Here is a 27,300-nt window from a genome sequence, read left to right as displayed (position 1 = left end):
GTGGCTGGTGGGACAAGCCCACCCTGGGTCAGCATCCCCCAGAGAACCTCCAGCCCACAGCTCCACCCTCTGCAGCAGCCAGGCAGGAATTCCTGCAGCAGTGCAGTACCTGCTCCCGAGGATCTCCCTGGAGCAAAGGGAACTGCTGGGCTGGTGGCAGTGAGGTCCTGCTGAGGTCTCACCTCAGGGGGCAGGGAGCTGAGAGGCCAAACTCCACCCTTGCCCCAGCTTTACCCCAGCTATTTGACACGCCACCAGTTTGCCTTCACCTGGGAAGGAGAACACATTTACTCAACAAGTGTTGAGAGCAGCCCAGGCAACGTGTCCAGGCTGCTTTTAGGAGTGTTTGCTGAGCAGCCACAGATGATGTTTTAGTCCCTGCTCCCTCAGCCCAGGAGGTTCTCCAGTTCTGGAGGCACACGCTGCCCTCAGCACATGGATGGGGCTGGAGTCCCTGTGCTCTGCACACAGCAGCTGTCTGGTGGCCATGAAGATCTTCAGGTGCTTAAAAAACGTTTTGCATTTCAGCAGCATTTTCGAGCTGAGTTTCAATACCCAGAGCCAACAATTCTGCTGGGCACCAGTTTACTTATGAATAAAGCCTGCATCACCTCCTGCCTCACCCCAGTGAAGAGCTGCTGGAGAAAGGAGATTTTCCCCTCATCTCTTCAAAGAGATTTGTACCAAATCTCCAAGGGTGAGGGTTTGGCACAGCTCCAAAGCCAGAGGGGACCCTACCACATCCTCCAAGGTCTCACCGTGGTCCCCCTTTCATCATTCACTACCCCATCCTCTGCAAACCACTGGGTTGTGTGACACTGGGAGTTCACCAGTCCCCTGTGGGTCACTGGTGGGGATGGCTGGAGCACCAAAGGGAACACAGCCAGTCATTGAAACCCCAAGGAGCTCAATGGGACAGGAAAACATGATGGGATGGGATTGCTGCCACCAGGTACAACGCTGGCCCTTCGCTGCTTCTACTCCTGAGCTCCCAACCAAGCTTCTGGCAGCAGCAATGGCCACGTTCAGCAGAAATGTGGGATGAGGGGAACCTCTAGATAATACTTTGTCCAGATAGTCTTTTTTCCTCCCCAAAAGCAGGCAAAAAACACCTTGCTTCAGAGCAGAGGCAAGCCGGGGTGGGGGGAGCAGCCCAGCCAGGGTCAGGGAGGGCTCAGGGCTCTCTCACAGCAGGTTTATCAGCTCAGCAGGACTCGGCTCCTTCCGATGAGTCTTAGGAGTCATCACAGCAGTTTCCTGGAGCCCTTCCTAACCCTTTCCTGTAGCAAGAAGCTGCAAGATGTGCAGCTTTAAGAGGCCAAAGTAAAAGAGTGAAGTACAGACCACACAGGAGATCAGCTGGAGGAGCAGCAAAGACCATGGGGAGAACAGGAGGGAGGAGAACAGACCCTCCTACCAAAGAGCAGCAGTTGCCTTACTGCAAAAACAGGAGGCACAAAAAGCAACAGGTACCTGGGCTGAACCCTTGGCAAAGGAGGCTCTTGTGCTTTCCTTACCAGCCCCAGGACAGCAGCAGAGCTAATCCAAGACCTGGCTGCAGATGGCCCCGAGCCCTCCCGGGGCGGTGGGTTTGCACAACACCCCCAGCCAGCTCCACAACACGGATCTGAAACCAAACCAGGCACTTTTCCCCCCGGGTCACCTTTCCAATAGCCAGGACTCTAGTGCCTGTGCATTCAGCATTAAGCAATTAAGCATTTGATTAGTGATCAGCCTGATTGGCAGCAAACTGTGACAACAGGAAGCCTGGAGGGGCTCTGGAGAGGTGGCTCTTGAAAGCGCCTGCTAATGAAGTACCCTTGAGCCCAAGGCAGCCCCAATTAGAAGCTGAAGTCAGGTCCTGGGTGGAGACAGACTCACCTGCCAGGCCCTGGCCAAGGCTGAACTGCAGAACTGGGAGGTGAGGGCCCCTGCTGCCAGCACTGCCACAGCCCCCCAGCCACGGGCTTTCCCTGTCACCCCTTCCCCAGGCTCCTCCGACCCAGCTCCAAGGGCCTCTGCTGAGGTGGTCCTTGACCAGCCCCCTAAAAGTGCTGTTGGAGGGGGAAGGTGGTTTAAAGAAGCGATTCAGCCACCTGCAACACCACAATCTGCATTTTTATTGAGTCAGTAAGGTCTCAGCTGATGGGCATCTCAGTGATGCATCAGAACCTCTCCTTCCTCACGGCAGGAGCAGGGCTGCCCCCAAATCCATGAACACACCCGAGAGATCCCATGGAGAACATACAGAATTACCCCTTTATCACTCTCAATTAGTCAGGTTCCTCCCAGGGCTGCTGGCACAAACCTCACAGCACCTCAACCGCCCCATGGGCTTTCTCAAAACTTCAAGGCAGTGACAGGATCCTGAATGGGATTTATGAACGTCACGCAGAGTCTCCAAAAAGCAACACGGCTGGAATAGAAGCAATACAATTTTAATTCTGACCAGTCACCTACAAACCCCTTTGTCTTTCCACTGTTCTGATGGCATTATTAAATATCACCTTCGTGACATCGCTCGGGGAAAAAGGACACAAAGATACAGACGTTATGATACAATAGTACAAATGATAAATTATTTATACAGTAAATAATGTCAATAGTCAGCACAAATCCATAAAAAGCAGCCGGCTCCCAGTAATTATGAAAAAAAAAACCCAAAAGTTTGGTAAATATTGAAATTGTAACACTCGTCGAGGAAGCGAGTCTTGTGAGATTCTGCTGTGAAAAAGAAACCATCCACCTCTCCACAATTTGTGCAATATTAAGACGTACAGTACACGTTAGAAACTGCCACAGCAAAAAGGGAAGATGGAGAACAAGAGTCGTCTTAGCCACGGGGCTTCAAAAAGACTGGAAACACCACAGCCCACCACGGTTTTCCTTCCCTGTCCCCTCCGTGTAGTTTAGTTTCTATAGAGTATAAAACTGAATAAATAACTGAGCTTATTTTGGGTTTAAAATTACGCCAAGAATTCTTTTTATTATTATTATTATTCTTTTTTTTCTTTACAAAATATGTAACACTTTAATCTTTGGTCAATTTGACCAGTAAGGCTATTTTGGGATACTAACGTTTTTAAAAATCAAAAGCACTTTATTTTTTTTGTATTTGCAAGTGAGAAAAGAAGGGGAAGAGGGAAAATGTGTTTTGGAGAAACAGGCTGGAGCAGAGAGGGTCGGGCAGGAGCCCGGCCCACGCGTGGAGAAGCAGCAGGAGGGTGAGGAGGGAGGAAGAATCATTCCCAAGAGCAGTTAAATTATCACAGAAAGAGATGGGAGAGTTCCAGCCACCACTGAAGCTTCAGCCAGGCAGGACAGTGACCACTGTGGGTGTCACCACAGCCGTGGGGGGCTGGTCACTCACCTGGCAGGGGGTGGGTGGGCTCCTGCCACGGCTTGTCGAGAGAGAGACGTCTCTCCCTAGACCTACAGCTGACGTAGAAGGAGCAGGGCTGGGAAAAGCCAGGGTTTGCCATTCAGCAGCTTCATCAAGCCAGGGTTCCCCAAGGGGACGTCTCCCCATTCACGGTGACAGATCCTGGGCTGTAGGTGACTTCAAGGTGTCCAACACTCCCAACCTTGCCTCCCAAAACAGTCACCCCGTGTCCAACCAGCGGACGCGCTCGCGGCTTTTTGGCCGAGTAGACGACGCCCTGACTGCTGCAAATGCACTCAGGTGAAGAAGACTAAGGGGAAAAACAGAGTGACCTCGAGTCCACTGTTGGTAAAATTAAAGTGGGAAAAGAATGACAGATCAATCTTGCCACAGATCAACTGGAAAGCGCTTCCCTCCCCCCACCTGCAAGAGTCACACCCTTCCTGGTCTACACTTTTCAATAACTTCAACAACAACAAAAAAAGTAAAGTATTTTTCCTTACTCTGAAAGGCAACATGAATGTTTTTTGTTTTCTTTAAAGACGTACTGGGTGTGGACAGTAATTCTCCTTCCTCCTATATAGAACCAAGAGCAGATGAACATTCTGAATCCTACTTGCAAATTCAACAGTACTCAAAGAGGATCGAACAAATCTGCATAGAAACATCCACACGTTTAAGCATTCTGTATACTAAGAGAGCTACACCCACCTAACACAGCTAAGATCTGTGATTGTACCCTAGATCTGATAGTCTTTCAGCCTCCCCTACCCACCAGGAGATAGAATCCCCTCCCCACCAGCCAGCCCCTCTCCTGCAGCACACGACCCTGGGCTGGCACAGCCCCACGCTGGCGTCGTTCCACCACAAAGCACAACCCTGGCAATATCTTTCAGCTTGTTTGGTTGGGTTTTTTTTGTTTTATTTACCCCTCTCTCCTTCTGATCAGGGAAAGGCCACCAAGATGCATCAGTCATCTGTCATCAAACGGGAACAAACCAAGGGAAAGGCGACTTTAGTGTTGTTTTTTTTTTTTTTTCTTTTTAATGTAGTCTTAAATCATGTTATGCTCAAATTCAATTCATCTAAAAATAATTAGTCATGAGAATTTGTTTCTTTTTGATTTGCATTATGAATACTTCATTTAAAAGTAAATATTTTAGTGTTAATCTTCCCTTTTAAACTCTCTTTACAGAAACAAAGAGCTAAAACCATAAATAAGAGGGCATTAAAACCATAAAAATGACATTTGCCAATATCTTAATTTTTCAGCCAGACTTGATAAATCTATCAAAACCAGACAGTTAAATAAGAACCACATTATAAAAATTAGCAAAAAAAAAAAAAAAAAAAAAAGAGAAGGACTATTAGGTAACTCTGCAAACTCAAATATGAAACTGTACTAAACAAAATATGTGCAAAAGTATACAAGAGTAACTGCATATAGCAAGGTTAAGCCTGAATTAGTTTTAAAGCTTGCCCCTGTGAAACTGAATTCAAAGTTGTCCCAAAAAATTTTTTTCTTTTTTTTTTTTTCTTTTTACTCTTTTTTTTTTTTAATCTTTTTTTCCTTTCAACTCACATTGTAAGTCAAATAAAAAACAAAATACAGGCGATAACTTCCCAACGAAGCTGGTACTGGACAAGCACAGAGCAGGACACTCACTCAGCACGAGTGCAGCATGCCACTCACAGAGAGTTCCTCAGGAGTCCTTAGAGTAGTGTATGGTTCAACACTGCATACGACAGCACACGTGAGACTGACAACTCAAGAATGTTCTTGGGGGGGTTTTTTCATCTTTTTTTTTGGTGGTTTTTGTGTTTTTTTTCTTTTCTCCTGGCTTTCTCAGCCATACCTCTGGTAGGAAAGCAGTGTGATTTTTTGAGTTGCAATGTTTTAATGCATTTAACCAGCCACCCGGGCCCTCCGAATCGTTCTCTCTCTCCTAAGAGTAAGGACTATGGGTGAACCAACAGTCTAGAACTGTGTGTAGTTATGTGCAAAACATTCACTAGCACTCTGGATCTCAGGTCTATCGTACGGGTGTAGGAAGTGACAGATGCAGGGAAATAGTCGTTTCGGGATCCAGCACATCCTCTGACATCTACAAAATAGCCAACGGAGTCCAAAATGGCAGGTTCTCCCTAGAAAGTGTATTGAAATGATTAACAAAGTAACAAAATGGGCAGAATCTAACTTTGGTGAAAAGTCTGAACATTTCACGTAATGCTCAACAAGCCAAAGTAAGGTACCATCTGTAGCAAAGACTAGATTTAGATTAACTGGTAAGTAGAGACAACTCTTCAAAGATCATAACTGTAAACTGCAAATCTACTTCCAAGTCTCTTACACACCGTTCAGTCCACACAGGCCACGTTCATTCCGCTGTAAAGACTTCAGCCTGGAAACACTATGAAAAGAAAAAAGTTCCTTTAATTGGGTCTTTATAGGAGAAAAGGGTTAGTTGTATTTGTCGACTGGGAGGCTGACGGCGGGATTCCTGAAGTGTGGAGAGGTTGGGGCATGGATCCCCCCAGGCTCAGCCCCTGGCCCATCCTCGTTATCGACGCCACGGTGCCCATTGCCGGGATGGGGGCCATGCCCACGGGCACGGGGGCCATGGAAGACAGAGGTATTGGCTCCATGCTCAGCGGTGGCACGGCGCTGAAGGAAGGGCTGGTTCCCATCACAGGGCTGGCTCTCATCTGGTTCAGAGTGAGGGGCTGAGGCTGATTCACTTGGAAGGGGTTGATTGGAGTCGGTGCTGTAGCGGCGCCTGGTTTTCAGGGAAGAAAGGGGAAAGAGGGGAAAAAGTTCACACCTCTGGGAACAGGAGGGTTTGGAGAGGGTCTTTTCTGGCAAAGAACGTGCCTTCTGGCCAACCCCATGTGCTCCCAACCCCCAAACACCCTGGGGAGAAACCTGCCTGGGTGCCACTCAGCACACTGGGGCTACACTGGCACATAAGCACAGCCTGCTTCCTTGAACCCAGCAAGGCCACAGAACGTCCCTCTGCTAGCCAGCAGCTTCCACTTCTGACAGCAGTCACTGGGGAGACAGGTTCTAAATTGGGTTACCTGGAACATGCCTAACCTTGACATCCAGATCAGCAGTTTTTGGGTTTTTTAAAAAATGCTACTTAAAAGCATATTAAGAAAGAGAATTGGAGGCTCTCTGCACTCCTCTGCTGCAGTCTGGCTACTGCAGCACGGTGCATTTGCTCCAAAATCTCATCCATGTAGAAGCTGTACATGTTTCTGGCACGGAGTTTTGACAAGAATTCATAAAGTAAACAAGTTGTTTCCGAGTTACAGTGCTGCTAGAAAAAGCAGAGAACAACTTTCCCAGCGTTTGAGGTTCTCTGGACTGCTGCCAGCTCTGCAAATTCCTTTTACCGTATATGTAGAGCGTTTTTTGGATGGCCCAGTGACCCCTTATAAACTTTTTTTGTAGTAACCGGTAATGGCAGATACACAGACTTCCTCTTGCTAAACACTGCCAAGGCTCTTCAGAATTACTGGGCTTTTTCCTACCCAAGAAGTTTATTCCAATGGGAAAAAAAATGGAGTTTATTAGAGAAGACATCAGCACTGAAACAGCGTTTTGAAGCGTTTCACCATACTAATGTCACACAACTTTCAGTGCATGTGAATAGCTTTTAAAAAACACAGACATCTGCCACGTGGTTAGTGTCACTACCTCAAGTCTGCTTGAAGGAAAGGTTCACTTCTAACAGGGGCCAACTTACAGGAGTTCTGCAACAGCCTTTGTGTTTTTTTTCCTCTCCAAACTACAGTGTTTTGATCAGAACCGGTTTATCGTGCTAGCCTGAACACAGCCTAAGCACTACCCACTAAATTATACTGCAGAATTTGTTATCTGGAACCTCAGGCTGTGGTCAGAGATGCTGCTGTGCCTGCTGTAGCACAAGAAAATGGCAATTCCTACCTGCTTCCACAAGAACCCACTACCAACTCCCTTCCCACGGGATTCTCTGGTGGCACCAGTTCACATCTTACCTGTTCTGCAATCAATCAACTTTAGCTCAGACATTTTTAATGGCCCAAAGCCACCTTTTAACACAGATCAAGGGCAGAAGTGAAGGAGTAAGTGCTTGAATAAAGCTCAGCCAGCAGATCATCCAGAGAGCCACGAGAAGAAACTCAGTGCTTTCAGGGAAACGGCCTTGAAACCATGGCACCAAATCCTCTTGCTCTCAGTCATGATCTTTTGGCTGAAGTCATCAAGAAAACCAAGCCTAAATGAGCTTATCTTAAATCAAACACAACTGAGTTTTGCAGTTTCCCTATAGGAAGGGAAAGCTAAAATAGAGAACTGAAGGAACGTGCAGAAACAGACCTGGTGCCAAGAATGGGTTCAGTGAAGTAACAGGTTGTGGTGGCTTAGACACCAGTGAATCCAGGTTCACCAGAGCAGCATTTGGGCCCAAAAAAGACTCAGGGGTTTTCCGAGCTGCACTTTGTTTGCCTGATGTCATGCTCGAGTGCTGGGAGTCAAAGAGATCAGGACTTGTGGTACCGCTATGCTGAGATGGCAAAGTGGAACCTGATTCAGCTGAAACAACACAAAGAGAAAAACAAAACTTGGCTCGTTAGTCCACGTGCTCAAGCAAAGCAAACCCTGGAGTCTCTGACAGGAGGAATGGTTTTAAAGCTGATGTTTTCAGGCAGATTTGAATGTTTCAGCATGTGTTACACCCTTAGAGCGTGCAAGCAGACAAATGTTCTGTAGAAGAGCATGAAGAAGCTACAGTTAGAGTTGCAGTGCTCTGCTGAAGGCGCTGGCTGATGTGCCCTGATGAATATTCTCCCAGCTACGCTGCCACAGATGGGACTAAGAGTCAACAAGGGAAAGAGCCTCAAAAGCCTTGGCTTCTGCCCCTGCACTACACCACTGCTGCACCCTTCCTCGCCAGATGCCACCCAGGTTCTCCCTTTTGTCTTAAAGGAGCCTTGCCCAGCCTTGAATTAGTCACTGTTCTTTCAGGCAGAACCATCCTGAAAGCATCAAAGATCTTTATAGGCTAAGGTCTGGCAGTTTTTATTTTAGTGACTAACAGCCAAACAAATAAATCCAAGCATTCACAGAAGAGTATTTTCTCATCTTCCTACTATTGTTGCACACTAGAATTGACACGTTTGATAAATTTAGTCAGTGTTGTTCTGTTTGATTCTCTGAGCATGAGCCATGCTCCAAACAGGTTGGATACTGTAAATTTACAAGTCAAACAAATTTCTGGGTCAACGCAGCGAAAGGTTACAGAGTGAAAATCAATCCAAAAGGCCCATTCCCCATAAGTTCATGCACAGGCCAAAATGTTAATAATAAGCTTTTACTGCTGCATTATCACCACCTTCAATCTCTTCCTTTGTGTAAGTCAATTTTCCTTTTTAAAAAGAAAATTTCAGAATAGAGACATTTGTTGCTGACAGCATCACCCCAACTGTCCACATGCTAAGAATTTGATTCATACCTGGCTTTTTGGAAGTTCGAAGTGTGTCAAATTCAGAAAAATCATCTTTAACTGTACCATTCAAATTACTGAAGAGGTCAAAAGATGTACTTCCTGTTCAAAACAACAAGACAGCCCTGTCATTAACAGATCTCTGGTTGCATCACACACCTGCTCCTACTGAAAGCTGTTCCTGACCCGTTCATGTCACCAAGAAGCCACTCTTGCCAGGTTCCAGGGCAGCAGTTCAGATCAGCCTGAGTGCTCCTGCTCTTACCCAGGAGCAGGGAGGAGGATAACACCAAGGAACTGTCTTTTCTTACAGCATTAGCCAACTGCTTCAGAGCAATGAGGTTTTTAAATCACAATGTGAGGCACACCCCAGCGTGCCAGGGTTTTATTGAGTCTCTGCCCCTAGAGAGACACATAGGCAGGGGTGTATTGCTGCAGAAGAAGAGAACAGCAATGAATTTACAGCCTGAACTACAAAGAGTGTTAATCAGCCGTGGAGTAGAACACCCCTCAGAGTAATCCCACAGACAAACAGAGCGTTGCTGCAACCTGAGTGATGATTTGACTGAGGCTTCCCAAGTTAAAAGGAGGAGGAATGCAACAGAAAGGGTTATCCAGAGATGGTGAGGCCCTGTTAGCTAAAGCACCAGAACTTGCCCATAGTTTGCAACTAGTGAAAACATAACATCATCAAAATGTGAACACACCCTTACCTCAGAATGGAGGAAGAAAAACCACACCTAAATGGACAGCAGCCACACTCCTGAAAAGCTTTCAGGTTTGCCCCCCTTTTTTTTTTTTAATTAATTCAAATGTTTTTCTAATTTAAGCTTCAACACCTTTCAATCAAATGAAGGTACATACTTAGCTCCATAAAGAGCACCAAGAGTGAAGAGTGTGTGTATTAACAATACTTCTCAAGAATAAAACCCCACTAGTAGTTAAAGACTCATTCCCAAGATGATCCAGTTGTTGCCCTTTGCCCAGTGAAAAGCTGATCAGACAGTGCTGGATTTTGCAGTAAAACCACTAGCAGCAAATGCATTTAGGATGCATTTAGCCACAGCACCAACATGAAAATACCAGGTACTAATATTCATTAAGGCTGCATTAGTTACAGAGCACCAACAGGCAATTACATCAGCACCTTCTGGATCTTGCTATGCCAGGGCTCAGGGACAGCTTCACACCTTCCACCTGAGGTCCCAAACCTTCATTTGCACCTCTAACAGTCTCCTCAGAGCATGGAGCTGCTCCACCTGTCCATCTAGGATGTCTCTGCAGGGACATCCACCTGCACAGCTATTTATCATGATGAAAGGTAAAATTACAATAGATTTCATTCCCAGAAATTAAGTCCTCGTCTCATTAAAGATAAAACCCATTTAAAAACCCAACTGCTGCAGCAGCAGTAAGTGCTCAGCACCCAGCCACACACATCATACAAAGCAGCAACAGGAATTCAGAGCTCCAAGTCAAAATAATTACATCTGAAGTTCTTTTTGCTGCTAGCTACTAAAATTCCATTTTACAGACCAGCTCTGCAAACTGTTCAGCACAGCTTCTTTTAAACAAGCAATGCAAGCAAATAATTTGGATTCCCCCTTCATTACTCAAATAATACAGATATGGGATGAGATTGTTCCTCACCAGAAGTAGAGAGAGGTTTGTTTGCAGGTGCTGGTCCCCAAGGATCCACAGAAGACTTTGCTGCAGTAGAAGATGGCTGAGCAGGTGCCCAAGGATCAACATTTTTGGACAGAGTCTGAGCTGTGGATCCTGCTGGTGCTGCCCAAGGGTCAACAGAAGCAGCTGGTTTGGCACCTGCAAAAAGAGCCAGCAGGAACACATCAGTGCAGTTTCACTGGGAAAGCTTTCCTTGGAGAATAATCACTTATGAGCTATGACTGCCAATTAATACTCAACATAAATAGGTGAAGCAGTTCAACAGCAGGAATACTGATAAGCCTCAGCATCTGTCATACATACTGAACAACAAGCACATAAATAAATCCTGTGTGAGACAGATGAAGAAAACAAATGTCCCATTTGAAACTGAAATAAAGTCTGCAGTTCCAGCAAGAGCATAAACTTGCTTTTGTTACAGCCATTGCCACCACAACAGGCAACAGCTGACTGAAGGTGACCTGAGTCACAGGGTGTGTCTGTGAACTCACAGGAAAGAAGGTTTCTAAAAAGCCTGTATGTAAAAGCCAAAAAATATACAACATTATGACTTGGACAAAGAAATCTGTAAGATTCAAAGGGAACAGTCCTTAAAAACTCTTTGAACCATATTGTTATTTTCTAAAAAAAACCCAATCAGCATCCCTGAGCTAAGTGCTTTTTTTTATTCCCATTTTTAAGCTCTCCTTCTGACACAGATTTATGATGTTCACTGATACCCTTTCCTATATATTTATATATTATTTTTTTAAACTAAATGCCTGTATGTTCAGGATTCCCACTTTTATTGGAAAATGCTGACAACTCCTCATTCCTACAAATTCAGATTACCAAACTGCTTCAAGCTGTGCACAAGTTCAGGGCTTCCTAGTGAAAAGTGACCAATTTAAGGCAATAAAAGGAGAAGGAAAGAGAAAGAAACTTGCTCACTACACACAATTTCCTGACAGTTTTTTTCTTCTTCCTCCCTAAGCTATGAATTTATTGCTCTTCAGATTAGGTGACCCCCTTCTTCCTTCTGCCCTTAAATGAGATTATTTTGGCTTATCACACCAAGAATGTGCAGGAATGGGAACCTAGGACTTTAAAAGCACATCCTGTACAACTCTACAGGGCTCAATCACCTTAAGATAGGACATGGAAACATTTCCTCTTCCCAGTGAAACTTCTCAGCCAGTTATGGTTTAATCACTAAATGAGGACAACTCCATAACCCAAGAGCAGGACAGAATCACCCATGCAGCACACTGCAGTTATCTTCACCTACCCACGTGGGTTTCAACTCACAACTAAATATTGCTTTATGTTTTTAAAACTCCATACAAACCCCCTGGGCACCACAATACCCTTGAAAATCATCAACTCAGTGCCACACACAGTGGCACAAACCACCATTTGTAACGTCAGTCTTTGTTTCATCATCATCCTGCTACAGCTTTGGAGCAGGAAATGATAAAATTCTCTTCAGGTCAGTCCCACTATTCCCACACCAGCTCTTACACTTCCTTTATCTACTCTTAGTGCTGAGCTATGAGCAACACCAGACAAGAAACACCAACGACAGCACTTCCCATAAGAGGAAGCTTTCAAAAATATCTTTTCTTTCATAGAGTGCACAAAATCAGAGTGCTGGGGCAGATCCCTTCCTGTGGCTTCCATTAACCCCACTGTAATGCCAAAGCCCACGCAGGATTTTCTCACAGAAGAACACACAGAATAGCCCCAGGGCTCCAAAGTCCAGATTTTTTTCTCATTTCATGCTTGCAGTTTATCAAAAAAGAAACAAATGACACTTAAAACAACAAAGGGTAGTTGGCCCAGCAGCTGTGTAGGTGCCTTTAATGCCACCACAAGGAGTAAAGAAAAAAAAGAATAATGCATTTCATTATGAGGCCTCCAAATTTTCATCAGGAATCTGGCTGGTGGCATGATGAATGCTAATGCAAGTGACTTTGATGCACTTTATAGCAGAGGTCACAGACTCAGCAGCCTGAAGCAAAAAAACACAGAATGAAGCTGTGAAAGCCTTCATGAAAAAAGCTTCTCTTTGCACAGAAACCCCCTGCCCCTCAAAAAAGAAAAAATCCTAAGCCAACAAAAAGTAGATCCAGCTCTGACTCCACAGATGTAGCAAGTTTAACATGATCTGCAAGGAACCATCAACTTTCTTATGCAAAGGAGTAGCTCCTGGGGCAGACTTTGGTTAAGCTAGACCAGAGTGTGCTACACAGGCAGCAACATGCACACACACACACACAAACACACACACACAAAAGCAAAGGCACAAACTGGGCCTAAATGCTATTTAAGAGGTGAGCCACTGGATAAATACCAGCAAGAGTCTAAACCCACAGCACTGGGCACAACCATCAGTCAGAGAATGAGCATTAGCCCAAGACAAGCTGGTTTTGCTGTACAAAGACAACAGAAGCTTCACTCTTCTCTTTTTTAGGATCCAAAATGCACACACAAAACCCCAGCTGCTGTAAAAAGCAGGAATAGAGTGCAACTCATTTCCACAGAGAAAGAAATGGAAGTAAAGGGAATGTTAGCTCTAGAATATAGGAAACAATCAAAACAGACTCATCAACTCTCATCATCCAGCACGACACTGAACGCTGGGAAACTCCAGAAAGCTCCACGTTACAAAGCAAACCCTTTGAAGGCAGCAGACCTTCGGGCAGCTTATTCTTACCGAATGATTGCCAGGGGTCAGAGGCAGGAGCTGCAGCTGTGGATCCTCCCCAGGGGTCAGTTTGGTTGGCAGCAGCAGGAGGTCCCCAGGGCTCCGTTTTCTGGGGGGCCGGTGCCGACGAGGGCAGGGCATCCATGAGGTCCAACAAAGTGGTATGCTGAGGGCAGGAAGGACGTGAGCTTTAATCAAGAGCATTACCCCGCTGAAGTACAAACCCGTGAGAGTGAAGAAGCAATTATTATTATTATTCTTTTTTTTTCCTTTTACACACCTGCATTGACTAGTAGTTTGAAATTTAACCCACGCGGAAGAAGAAGCTTTAAGCTATACAACAAAGCAATCCCAAAAGCATACAAGAGCTCAGTATTAAGCTATTTTGTGTTACTGTGTTTCAGCTTTTGGCAGCGTAACCGGGAATTTCTTAGGCGAAGGCACTACCTCCTTCTTTTTGGGAATTTTAATTGTGTCTCTGCGACTCTCCTCCAGAGCCATCTGTAATCTCAGATCATCTCCGCGTCTGAGGCGCTCCTCCTGCAAAGGAAATCAACACTGTTGATACAGACCGTTCGCCGAGGCCGGGCGGCTCGCTCCCTGCTGCTGCCAGCCCCTGCTGCTGGCAGGCCTGGCACTGCTCCCTGCCACCCTAGGACTAGTGCACCACCACTGCCAGGATCACTGGGTTGCAACTTGTACGTAACACGAGTCAGGGAAAACAAAAAAATCCTCATTTCTGGTGATTCCTGCACCCTGGAGCACCAGTGGGGGCCTAACCACGGCTGAAACTCCCCCTCGTGTTGTTTAACTCCTAGTGGGAAAGCCACAAATGAAACTTTCTTTCCAAAATTCAGTTGCAACGCTAGAAACACCACAGAACTAGAGACAAAAAGTCAGCATCCCATCTCTGAATTATTATCATCATTTTGAGCACCACTGAGGGAGGTAGCGATTTATACTTTAGTTTCCCTGGCTTTTGTCAGCTTCCCTCCACACCTGATGCAACTCTTTATAAAAAACACTAAGTGAATGAATCTGGCCAACTCCGTGCATCTTCTGTTGGTTTTTAACATCTGTAAACTACCATGTTTGTGGTACATTCAACTACTTTAAATATCTTTGCTTGCATCATGTCTTTCAGAAGCTGTCAATTCCCCAGCTGGTATTTCCCTAGCAACTTTTACAGCTGTTTCAACTGACAGATTCTGATTTTTATTTTCCTTCACTCTGTTGCTCAATAATGACAAAGTTTACTGGATGATGGTTTCCCTTTCCAAGCACAGAGGATACTGATGCAAGCAAAAGTTGTCACAGGAAGCCTCTAAAACATTACAGACACTCAGCAGAGCTGGCTTCAATTTTCACTCGTAGCTGAGATTCAACAACTTTGTTATATTTTAACATGCAATCAACTTTACCCACAATTACAGCATTTACTTCAAATTCAGAATGAACCTCCTAAGAATTAACACAGTAACATAACCCATGTGACAGATTAGGAACCATATTCTTTTAAAACAGGTTCTTCATATAGAAATCCTAGTGCTTTGTGTCAGGTCACTCTTCTGCTCCAGACAATCTTACCAAACGTACAGATCACTCAAAATTTCACTGTAATTCACCAACATTTCTTAGGCTGGCCCCGTTAAGGAAGGTTTTCAGGACTAGTCATGTTTTCAGTTCTTCCTAACTGAAAACATCTTCAGTAAGGTGATGATTAACATCCTCCCACACAAAGTCTTCTTGCAAAGTGACTCTCATCTTCCACTAGTCTCAACAGCTCGGAGGCTGAAGTTACTTTAAAAAGAGATTTAAAAAAAATTTAAAAAAAAAAATAAAGGAGTAACATCTTCCAAAATGGCCTTTCTGTCCCCCTATTCCACCTGGAGCAAAGCCAAGCTGCCATTGAAAAAAACCAAGGTTGTAGTCTCAACTCTCAAAGCAGGGAGACTCTGGAGAAGCTCCCCGGGCACTGACCTGCTCCGCCACCTCCCGGCTCATGGCCAGTGCCAGCTGCAGCTGGAGCTCCTCTTCTCCACTCGTCTGAGGCCGGGCCTGCTCGAGCTCTGAGGAAACTCGAGGGGACGTCGCTGTGGGAAGCAAAACCCAGCAGATTTAACATCCTGACCCATAATTTCATTATTTCTCTGCCCAGACCACCCCTGTGTTCCCACAGCCGTTCTCAGCGGTGCCCAGCTCAGCGACAGGCCCCCAGCCAGGGGCCACCAGCTTGCCCAGCACCACCAGCCCTCGGAGATCAAGCTCATAGCAAGGCTGAGGTTAACCAGCCAGAACAATTAACCAGGGAGAACTTTGCATGATGGCTCAATTGCTTTAAAGGAAGAATGTTTCTGCAGAACAAAGGCTTTCTGTGCTAGCTGCAATATCAAGGAGTATCGCCAATGAACGCCGGACACCCTGACTCAGCACATCAGAGCTGCAGGGGGCAGGGCACTGGCTTCAAAAAAACTACAGAATTAATCACTCCAGAAAACATTTGTTGATATTTCTTACATCTTTCAATGCCAGTAAAGATTTGCTGGGAGTTGGCCAATACCAGGGTAAAATTGGATACCACCCACTTTTCTGTAAAATAATACGGTCTTAATGGGGCAGATAAAGAACTATTCTTAACCACTAAGCAGGCTCAGAGACAAACAAGCCTGCTATTCATGCTCAAAATTTACAAAAATACTTACCATTCTCTGCTAAAGAAAAAAGTTTGGTATCTAGGTTTGTGGGGGTGGTTTGGTTTTTGTTGTTGGTTGGTCTGTCTTTGGGTGAAGACAACTGTCATCCAAGAACTAGCTGGTAATCTCCCCCCTCCTCCTCCAGTAACAGTCATGTTTGACAGCTAAACCACACAACTTCTCAACATAAAAATCTACTTTTATTGATGTTTTCACTGCAGTAGCACACAGAAGTTCCCACCCCAATGGGACAGCACTAGTAGGTTTATCACTAGACAGTAATTAAACCATTTTTGTGCATGCTCGTGCTTCCAGCCAGTTCTCAGGCATCCAAATCTTTTACACAGAAATTTTGTCTTGTTTTGGGTGAGGAAGTTTGTTTGTAATGGTTGGGATGACAACTGGTTTGGCAAAACATATATTGGCATTTAATAAGGAGGAACCTTATTTTCAAACTAGCATGTCAAGCTCAAAGCAGTCAAGTTCTTTCTCAGTAGGTCAGCAGGGCTTGTAAAAACAGATTGCAAAACTATTTTAAAAAACACTTTTTCAGTCACTACTTTAACCCTCCAAATAATTCCCAGTTGTGTTTCCCCCTGAGTTTTAGGCCAAAATGACATTACTAAATAAAAAGTGCATCCTCCTCTCTCATCCAGCAGCCAGAAGGAAAGTGACTCTCCATAAAGGAGGAACAACCTTTCCTCCCCAGTGTACACCACCCAACGTGCCATCCCATCCCACTCCATCCCTAAAGGGACAAATTAATTTATCAACCACAACAATTCTCCACGTTGTGCTGATCCTGAAGCTTTTGAGGCAACCAGACAAGCTCCTCACTTCACATAAAGATGTTACTCAGACCTCAATTCTATTTCTTTTTCAAGCTTTCTCATAAAAAGCATTTAAATTTAACCTGCTTCACAAGCACTTTCTGCTCCAACAGCCACAGCCAGGCACTCCAACATATTTTGTGGACTAGTATAGACTAAAATAGGAACAGGGCACCATATAAAATTTAATAATTAATAAATCAGTAAAATTTGATTATTCTTAAATATTAAAATGGAGGTAATTTAAAAACCTGGATGAAACTCAACACAAGGTTACCAAAAGGTGGCCCACGGCTGAAAAACTGGGCTCCTTTTCTCAGTCAATAGGAAAAGCAGTAACATTACCCTGTGTGAACTCAGCAAAGTGTTTTATGATCCTCAGTAGGATGTTACTGCTGAACAGAGGGGCAACAACTGAAACAGGTAAAGAACCAGCTGAAGAGGAGATTATGTCATACTGCCTACTACCAAGGCAAGTTTTCTCAAGGGTTGGCTTTGAGACTGACCTTAAGAAAAATTATGTAATAAACAAATACAGGAGGTCATGGGAAAAAGCAAAGATAACACTAAGAAAAACTGTCAGATTAGAGGCAGAAATGACTATTCAAAAACCAGATGACTGAGAATGGAAATGGGGTGGTTGAGAAAGAAAAACCATTTCTCTGATGACCACCTTCTGGAACTTGGTGGCATCAGGTGCCAGTGACAGAGATGTAAAGGGAGAACTTCCTTTGGTGTTGGACCTCACGCTACCCCCAGGCACTAACCTGGCACAGCCACTCCTGAGCTCAGTGCTGCTGCAGAACTCACTGAGCAGCCCAAACAGTTCTCATTCTTCAAACCCCAGACAGATGATTTCAAAACTGAGTGGATGTGGAAACGCTTCCCTCCTGAGCAGAGAGAATATTCTGTGTGCTTATCTTGGCAACAAGAAGATTGAGGAGTTTACGTGGCTAAATACATCAGGATTGCAAATACCACGGGGTGAGAAAAGCTGTTTAATATAAAGGGTCAAGAACTACTGATATACACTGACCATGAATAAATTTGAGCTACAAGTAGAAAGAAGTGTTTTTGAATTAGAGGGTTATAACTGGTTTAAAACAGAGCTGGACAAGCACACAAACGGGCCACCAACAGAGTCACCTGAGAACAGATGGCGACTGGACCACGACTGGGCAGGCACCTTCTGCTCTTCTGTTTCTCTAACTGCAGTTGTGGGGGAAAATGGGATTTCCTGCACTTTGTGCACAGTATTTTTTCTATCTCTGTTGACATAACTACATTCCCTAACAACTAAGAGCCTGATGGTAGAATGACTTCAAAATGATGCAAAATGGGTTCACTCCGTTGACTTCTCTCCCATTTCCACAGGAAGGACTACTTAGAGTGCTCACCAGATTCAGCTTTTAACAGCACTTTTGAGCTAAAAAGCTCCAAGAAGCAGGATTGCATCCTAATCCCTGCATTCTCCTCAGCCTTGCCTCCCAGCCACGCAGGGGAAGGGCAGGATTGCTTTGGCAGAGAGCTACATGACCTCACAGCTCCCAACAGAGACCAGCATTCAGCTGCTCTGGGATCTGAACACACATAATAAGGGGTCTCACAGATATAGCTTATTTCTTTTCACTTTTAGGCTTTTCAGCAATTCATTCTACTTGGTTTTATTAACTGTACAAGGCACTTTAGAGCTCCTTCTACAAAAAAAAAGGGAAAAAAATTGTCAAGTTTAAATTCTTCCTTGGGCCTCGTATTAAAAAACATTGATAAAAATGTTGCTATTTCACATTTAAACTTTGCAGTGGTTATAAAAGCATCCACATTAAATAGCTGCCAGCATATTTTTTTAAAAAAAAAGATTAAGGGAAATTCAAAACACTGTTCCTGGCAGTAATCTGACATGTTTTATCCAGCAACTTGCACTCTTAAATTCCCACAGCATTATAGCTGCCCTCTTCCTGCACTAACATTTTAGTCCCAAGGATCCAGTATAAAGGTTATGGCCCCAGTAACAGTATTGCTGCCACACAAAGAATCTCTTATCCCACAGCACATGACAGTTAACTCAGATGTTTATGTAAGATGGGACTCAATAGATCAATTCTGACCTGCTAAGTCCTGCTTTGTTGCTGCTTGGAGAATTTGGAGATCCCGGCTCCCCTCAGAAGCAACTGTGTGGGGCTCTGCTTCTGCAGGGAGAGATGTCACTGGGCTCTCACCACCACTCCAGCAGCAGTGCTGGGAAATCATTTCCAACCTCAGTTAATCACTAAAGCAGGATTCTGCTCCACCATCTGTCTCCAGAACAGGCTGTGACGTGTTCCACACGGAGCCATTGGTAGTTTCCTATATTCTGGCTATATTAGAAGCCCCCTGTAGATGTCTGTAGGTCTGGGTAAGATCCTGAGTTAAGGTGTATGCTGGAAAGCAGAGTCATTGCTTACATGAATGTCAAAAATCAGTGCCAGCATAAAAATCAGACTGGGTATTTTCAGTCAGCAGCATGTGCTTGGGTTTTGGGGTTGTTTTTTCATTTCTCTTTTTTGTTTAAATGTCACTCTAGCCCAAGTGATGGCACAGACTGTCATGGGAAATAAGCCCCAGCTTTATCCTGTGCAGGTGGCACTCTCAACAGTTCATTTCTTAGTCACTTTTGTTCATGAGGAAAAGCTGCTTCCCCACCCCATCGGTACGCCCACGAAGGCAGGGGAACCAAGGCTGGCTTGAAAAATCAGAATAATATCAAGGTAAAAACTTGAAACTGATAGCAGCTCACTTAGGAACCAAGTGGAGATCCCATCTGTTAAGTCTTCAAATGAAACACTACTCAAATAAAGACAGGATGCTTTCAAAAAGCCCATCTAACCTCTCAAATAATGAAAGGGAATGTGCAAACTGCTCTAATCTGGAAGGAACTGTGAGATTTAACTTTCTGTTGGGAATTCAAGACATCTTTCCAACACAAGAAGAGAATTACTAGCACCTAGTAATGCAACAAGGTGGAGCTGCTCAGCCTTACTGCAGGATTCCTACTTGCAGTGAAGGAGAGTACTTCTGAAATTCATTTCACTGAACAAATCCTTAGGGCTTGTTTTGGTTAAAGAGGTTTTTTCCTCTCTCGGGTGATCCCCACGCTCATCTTAACAGACACAGATAATTTATTGCAACTACAGAAGTCTGGTTACACCAATGGCATCTCCCACCTTTGCTTAGAGCACAAGAGAAATAAAAGTATGATGAGAGGATTAAATCAAGCAGTCAAGTGACATCTGAGACAACACAGGATTCTCCCAAATTCCTTCGACACTTCAAGCTACAGAAACTATCCACACGTCATCCAGCAATGACCAGAAGCATTCTGAATTTCCAGCAGTGTTAAACCCACAGCAGCAATTCCTCTGAATTCCTCTCCAAGCCAAAGGGGAGACACTGCTGAAACAGAGGAGTGAACAGAAACTTGCTGATGCTTCACAAAACTTTTTTAAAATAATGAGTCAACTTCATGTGAATAATCACTGCAAACATTAAAACTCATTATTTCAGCAAAAGAAAACCACTCCCAAAAATCTGTACAGGTAAGGTTAACAGAGTTGGCACTTCCCAAGATCCATGAAGGCCCTTTTCAGCCCAGCTTGCTCCCCTGCAGCCAGGTCAGACTGCATGGTGTGGTGTTCCCCACGCTGCCACCTCCACAGCACTGGCACCAGGACACATCAGAACACACACCAGTCTCGCTCTGCAGCGTTTCCAAGTGCAACCCAAGGCAGCAGATGGCTGAAGGACACGTGTACAACCCAAAATAACACAGCTAGCTCCTGGTTTAGGTGTAATAGGATGGGCTCTTTATAAAGCCAGGCTTTAGGAAGCTGAGGTTTAAACCATGAAGGCAGTACAGGGAGAGGACCAGCAGTTTCCAGGGAGCCTTTGAAGCTGAAACTAATTCAAACCCAACATCTTCTGGGGGCAGGGGTGCCAAGGAGTTGGCTTTGTCTACCTGCTTCTCCCCAGGCAGAGGGTTTTCCATCCCCTGTAACCACCTCAGCCACAGCAGAGGACACTGCTTGCTTCCTGAGCATGATGACAATACCTAGATGCAAAGCTAGATTAGGGATGGGGAACTATTGCTCCAAAAGATTTCAAATATTGGCCTCATTCTTTCCTCTCCCAAGTAGGTTTTGTTCCAGCACCATATAAGAACATTCCCTCAACGTGAACCAAAACCTGGTATCAGATTTCACACAACTTCATACAATTCACACATTTTTCCAAACCAAATAAAAACTTGATGTCTTTTCTTATGGACTATTTAATAGCTCCTAATATGAACATTCACTGGCCCTGACTTAAAGCTGGAAGACAGCAAACTGTCCCCAGTATGCCAGGAATTGTTGACAAGATGGAGGTTGGGAGGAGCTTTATTTTTGCTTTTAGCTTTACAGTACCTCTCTTGCTCCCACTTACAGCTTCTGAGAACACACAGCAAAACCATATTTTAAAAACGTTTGCATCAACAGTCAATAATATTCACATCCATAATGTACTCCCTAGAATGATACAGGCTTTACACCACAGAGATCTTTAGGGCCAACAAAGTCATTAAGGCAAAGCTTTGGGGGAAAGGATTTTATTAAAAACTATCATGCTGCACCATTTCACTTTCCACAGTTTCTAAAGGATTGTTAAACAGAGATGAAAATATCTGCAAGGAAATGGGGAAAATGTCCTTCTTTGCCAGTGTGTGTTCCCTGTAGCACTGAGCAACAACAGTACACCCATCAAGAGATCCTTTTCCATCTTGAATTCTCTCACACTGTGCAGCCTACCAATACTGCTTTTATTTTTTCAGAAAGGATCTATTTGGGCCAGAAAGAGTAGCAACTCTCCAAGACAAATCTCTCTGGCTCAACATCAGATACAAACCCCAATTCTTCCGTGCACTGCCAGATCCCAGCCTACACACATGCTTAAGCAGCTAGAGGAGAGCAGCAGTTGGAGCACTGCAGTGTCTACAGTCAACACTGTACGGTGAGGCTCATTCAACATTCTGAAGAAACAACAAAAAAGGGCCCACTGACATCCAATATTGCACTTTCTGTAACTGTCAGAAGGGGGAAGAGATCCCTCATGCACAACCCAGGCATCTTATCTGCTGGAAGTCACTTGTTCCCCCAGTGATCTCTCCTGGAGAAACTATTCAGCTCTTTCAGCCAGCTCAGGCTTCTTTTCTTCAGCAAGAATGTATCAAAAATGAGGAGAATTTAGAGACAAATACAATCTTTTCAAGTAAAGGGAATGCATCCTCAAAATCTGCAGTCCCCACCCAAGAAGTCTAGCAAGGAGCAAAAGTAAAATGCACCAAAACTGAAACTCTGAAATGAAACATTTCGTGGAGCTACATCCTTAGAAAGGCTGTTACACTCTCCCAAATTCCATTTAGATTTGAGCATTAGTAAGACATGCTAAATATTTGGTAAAGAGGGTGGATGTACATTTTTAATAGGCAAATCTCATGCTATAGATTGCAAATCTAAATGCCTCTGATCTCCTCTTCAAAGGCTCAGAGGAATGAAAAACAATTCTACCAGAATATACAGGACAGCAACTGCGTCTTAAAACCGTTGTGAGGAGAGTATTTCCCAGGAGCCAGGCACAGCTCAATTCCTTTTACATGTTTTACTGAATCCATATTTTCAGAACAAAAGAAGGGTATCATCACAGAATAAAAGAAAACATGATGGATACAATCTCTTTCACTTTAAATAATGAAAAGCATCTTTTCTATTAAATTCAGAAGGCAGAAGAATAACCCTACGTTTATGTAACAGATTAAATGTCTGGATTTTGATGAAACTCCCTCCTCATTTCCTAGGATAAAGGACAAAGCTCCACACAAAACTCTTCCATTACTGGAAGCACTCAACACAGCTGCTCTGTAAGGTGCTGGTTTGCTTCACTATACTGAATTAAACTGTACAACAAACATATTAAAGCTTCTAAAGATACAGATCACAAAAAACTAGCAACTATCTCTACTTTTGCTGATAGACAATTTAAGTCCAGGAGAGGCTACAACAGGGGAAGAACCTAAAGAGAGGATGAAAAAAAAAAAAGTCTGAGATTTCTAAAGCTTCTTAGGTACATGCTTATGGGGGAGGAGAAAAAAAGATTAAGAAATCATTACCTCAAAAGCAAGCCTGCAAACAGAGATACACAGCAAAGGCGCACGCAGGCAAAGGAGAGCACCCAGAAAATCAACACTTAGCACTGAGAGAATAACCAAACTTCCTTCCTGACATCTGGTCCCCCCCTCCAAATTCAAGTGTCCAGGAACAAGTCAGAACACACCCTGCATTGCTCAATCCTTGCTGGGAGGAAGAGCTTGAAGCCTCTGGTCGCATTTCACACGACAAACATGCAGTAGTTACAGGCACTAATAAGTGCCTTAAACCAGTCTTTAAAAGACTTTAGGATGTCTTTTAAAAGTCTTAAAAACTTAAGAGCTGGTGAAGAAATAACCCCGTGGAAGAACCCAAAGGTGTGCTCAGCAGCTATTAGTGGACTCCATCAGTGGAAGTCAAAACCAACAATCTCCTAAATTCACAATTTTTTGTTGTAGTTGACAGATCCATAGACCCCCAAAGAAAAAATGTTATTGTCATGGTAACGATATGCATCATCTTCTCCAAAAATTCACACTGAATGAAGTATGGTTATTACAGAGAAACTAAGATGTTTGTTATTCTACTGCTAATTAAGAGACAAAACTAAAACTTCTCAGCTGGAAAACCTCATGCACTTCTTTTGAACCCTGCATCCTAAAAGTATTTCCTCTTGAAAAAACTCATTTTTCCTGTTGTTCTCCACAGCTTTAAACAGACACAAGATTTCTTCTTCATCCTGGCTGGATTTGTCCTGCTGCCTCCTACTGCCTTCCACAGAAAACGTCTGCACAGGTCAGGGGTACTGACACCACTCCTGTATTTATCATTTGGGCAACAGGGCAAGACAAACTTAAGCCTCTTAAAACTGGTGCTCAATCGATTCACCACACTGGCTCAGTTACAGGCTTCCACACACTATAAGCATTCACTTGAAGAAAAGATTTTCCTTCAGAATTAGACCACAACCACTGGCATTCCAGCCAAAACAGCTTTCATCAGATCATGACTTATAGTAAGAAGGATTTAGTGCCAAATCAGGCCTCTTCCTAACGTGACAGGGAGTTTCCCCAAACAGTGGTAGAAAGAATCCATTCTTCCCACATCATTTTATTTCATTCTTAAAAAAATAATACGAGTCTTTAGCACCAATACCTCCATACCAAATGCTAACAGGATAAACAGACAGTCAAAGCATCATTGCTCTACAAACAGCTGAGCAAGCAATAAAGGAGATTAAATAACAGCACTCTTCCCCAAGTAAAATACCAGCAACATAAAGGAGCAAAATGATCCAGGAAATACCCAATATTTCTATTTTTTTTCTTTTCTTGAATGAAACTTCATAAAAATAACTCAAATTTTCATGCACTGCTTTTAAAACTAAACAACAACAAAAAATGCACTCACAATATCCCTGCTGAGGTTGGGGGCCTATCACATCAAACGTGTGGAACGTGTTCACAATAGCAGCTCTGACAATGCTACCTCTGGGAACTGACAGTAAACAACTGCTTTTAGAATTGTTTCATGTCAATACACACATCCTCTCCAAAGCAAACACTTAACCAGTCATTTGAAGAGACCTTAGTGCCACCAGCAGACCTACAAAGGCTCAGGCACTGCAAAAAGCCCTTTGCAGTCAGCACTAGTCCTGCTGCCAGGGCCTGTTTACTCTCACCTCTAACAGCAAGTCAGAATACAAAGTCTCCCAGAAGAAAAGGAAGAGAAACTTCTTCCCTGTGTGTTTGCTTGTACTTACAGCCATGATAAGATGCTGGGGATCCTCCAGACTTTCCATATTCTTGCTCAGAGTAGCTGGTGGATAGGTTGGGCTGACTGGAGCCTCGGCCAAAGGTGATCTGATTGCTGCCCACTCCGGTGGCCACCTGAGCCATGCGTTCTTTGGTCTTCAGGGCTTGGGCCCTCTCTGTCTTGAGTCGCTCATCATCCTTCAGAAGAGACACTAGCTGCTTGGATTTCTCCCTCACATTGATGCCCTGGTCTTTACCATCTCGATCAATGTACTGAAAATCTTTCAACGTCTGGATAGCGAAAATATTCTCTTTACACTGCTGTGCCACCCTCTCAGAACCAGTTTTAATTAGGTAATCTAACAGAGTAAGGGCCTTGTAGACGTGTCGCCAGTTCTTGCCGTGGTCGTTCAGTCGTTTCCAGATCATGCTCATAATTTCAGAAAAGGCCACAACGTTGTAAGTCAGATCTGCTATCTCAGTCATTAAAGAGCTGGAGGGACCCCAGGGGTCATTAGAGGTCGCTTCCCGAACTTTTATTTCGGCCTCTGAATAATTGTTCACAATGTTCTTCATCTGCCGTCTAATAGACGAAGTCGTCATTTTTCCTTCCCTTTTCCAGGACAGATTCCAGAACCCAGAGGAGGAAGGGCTATATCTGCTCTTCTCTGAAGGCTTCTGAACAGCAAGGGCTCCCTGTCTGTGCCTTGTTTGTAACACGTTCCACTACAATCATTTCCTCTCTTCAAAAGAGCGACACGAGAAAATGAAAATCATGACCTGTGTACAGAAAGAAAACAAAGCTCGTTAGTTGTGTCTTTAATTACTCCTACATAGAAAGCAAGCTACATAGACTTTTTTAGTGTGCTTTGCTAGCACCCACCAATGACTTTTCTCCTTGAATTTCTTCAGGACATCTGGTTTTGAAAACCACTTGCCCTTCTCAGGTAATATTAAACACTGCGGATTAAAAACCTGAGCTGCTGAACAAGACAAAAGCAAGAACACATCCATGCTGATGCAAATGAGTGATTTTATAAACAAAACAGAAAAAAAGTCCGTGAAAGGACTGAGGGATTCCTCTTCCAGCAAGGTAAAACCTACCCAGAGCTCTGAATTAGAGAAATTATGATGCTAGCCTGCAGAGCAGAGACAAAACTGCCTCAGAAACTCCACGCTTAGCAGCCCTCAGCTTCCCCCTGACAGCTGAGAACTGCACCCTGCTACCATACCTGCTGCAGGCTGGAGGAACCCCTGTACTGAGCCCACGAGAAAACTTCCTAAAAACAAACCAAGCTGTTTCTGAGAGCTCAGGTAAGTTTACAGCACACCCCGTTTCAGGGCAGGGATCTGGAGCAGTGCTCTGCATTCAGCTGAGGCTCAGGTTAGAGCAGTGAACACTCAGCTCAAGGTGACCTTTAATGCTAAACAGATTAGAGGGGAATTTTATTTAATTTTTTTTTTCCCCCAAATGCATTTACTTTGTCCATTTGACAACACTCATCAGATCCACTGTTTCTGCTCTGTGTGCCTTTCACACAGCACAAAAGAATTTTTAATGATATGAAAATGGAGCTGTAAAACCAAACTGACTGGCAAGAAAAGCCAAGGATGAGCTCTGGAGCTGGGAAGCTGTTTCAGCTGTTTATTTAAGGTCACTGTTCCACGCACGGTGTATTAACTTTAGAACACATTATTTGAGTAAACTGGCAATTTTGCTCTTACATTAACACAGAACAGTCTTCACTACTCACCAGCTGCCTGAACACTAAGCACCAATTCTGTAATGACACTTGCCACATTAATGGAGATTGCACATTCAAGATGTCCTCTAATAACATTTCTCCAAACACTCCGAAGAAGCAACAGTATCACTTCCAAAAGGCAGCAGAGAGAAGCAGCTCTCAAGCCTGACATAGTTATCATTCCTCAAATTACTAGGGCGCCGTTTAGAGGGAAAGAAGAATTAAGTATCAATTTGGACAACGTGCAGCTCTGTAATGACTTTTCTCAGCACAAAGCAAAACCCTTCCTAGAAAACCATCTTGGACAAGTTCAACGACCAGAGAATAGGTCCAGTGAGCTACTGTCTTTCATTTTGTTACACTAAAGTTAATTTTTGGCAGAATAAAAATCTATTATGGCAACACAGAAAGTTAACTTCCAGTGAGATCAACAGTAAACTTCAGCTCAATTGATATTTAAAAGCAGCTGTAGAAGAATGTTGATTATTGTCAGATGGCTAGCAGCCACAGGAATAGAAAGGGGTGTCTTCTCCCGGGGCATTCACAGGTTTGGGCACTGTAAACCCAGAATTTGAAAAGTCTGATTCCACACAAGCATTTCCAGGTGCTCGTGACTGCTGCTTCACTCCAGAAGTTAACACTGTCCAAACGTGCTGGCTCACCTCCCTTTGGGGTCACTCTCAAAAGCTGAGGCACCAATAAAAGAAACCAAACTTAACACACACATCTTATTTAACCTAAACTTTCTTTTTCCCCCCCCCGTCAATACTGAATTAAGGCAAGATCACAGACAGAGCTGAAACACGTTATCCAAGCATCTGGTGGAAAGATGGTCACTAAGAATGAAGAGCAGGATACAGGCAGGAACTTCTTTAGCTGG

General features: G+C 44.1%; 1 protein-coding gene across 1 annotated transcript; it reads right to left on the bottom strand.

The window, feature by feature from the left end:
- Nucleotides 1-5,796: 5,796 nt before the first annotated feature.
- EPN2 (epsin 2) lies at nt 5,797-25,449 on the bottom strand. Its single transcript, XM_008944744.1, is given in 8 exon segments — nt 5,797-6,159; nt 7,743-7,958; nt 8,878-8,970; nt 10,519-10,692; nt 13,250-13,451; nt 13,688-13,780; nt 15,221-15,333; nt 24,684-25,449. Coding segments are annotated over 8 exon segments (1,818 nt in total). The 5' UTR covers nt 25,279-25,449; the 3' UTR covers nt 5,797-5,827.
- Nucleotides 25,450-27,300: the final 1,851 nt, after the last annotated feature.

The sequence above is a fragment of the Merops nubicus genome, unplaced genomic scaffold (genome assembly GCF_000691845.1).
Source record: "Merops nubicus isolate BGI_N331 unplaced genomic scaffold, ASM69184v1 scaffold12507, whole genome shotgun sequence".
NCBI classification, from domain to species: domain Eukaryota; kingdom Metazoa; phylum Chordata; class Aves; order Coraciiformes; family Meropidae; genus Merops; species Merops nubicus.
Note: the sequence above shows the minus strand (reverse complement) of the source record. Positions and strands in the feature narration are given on the sequence as shown.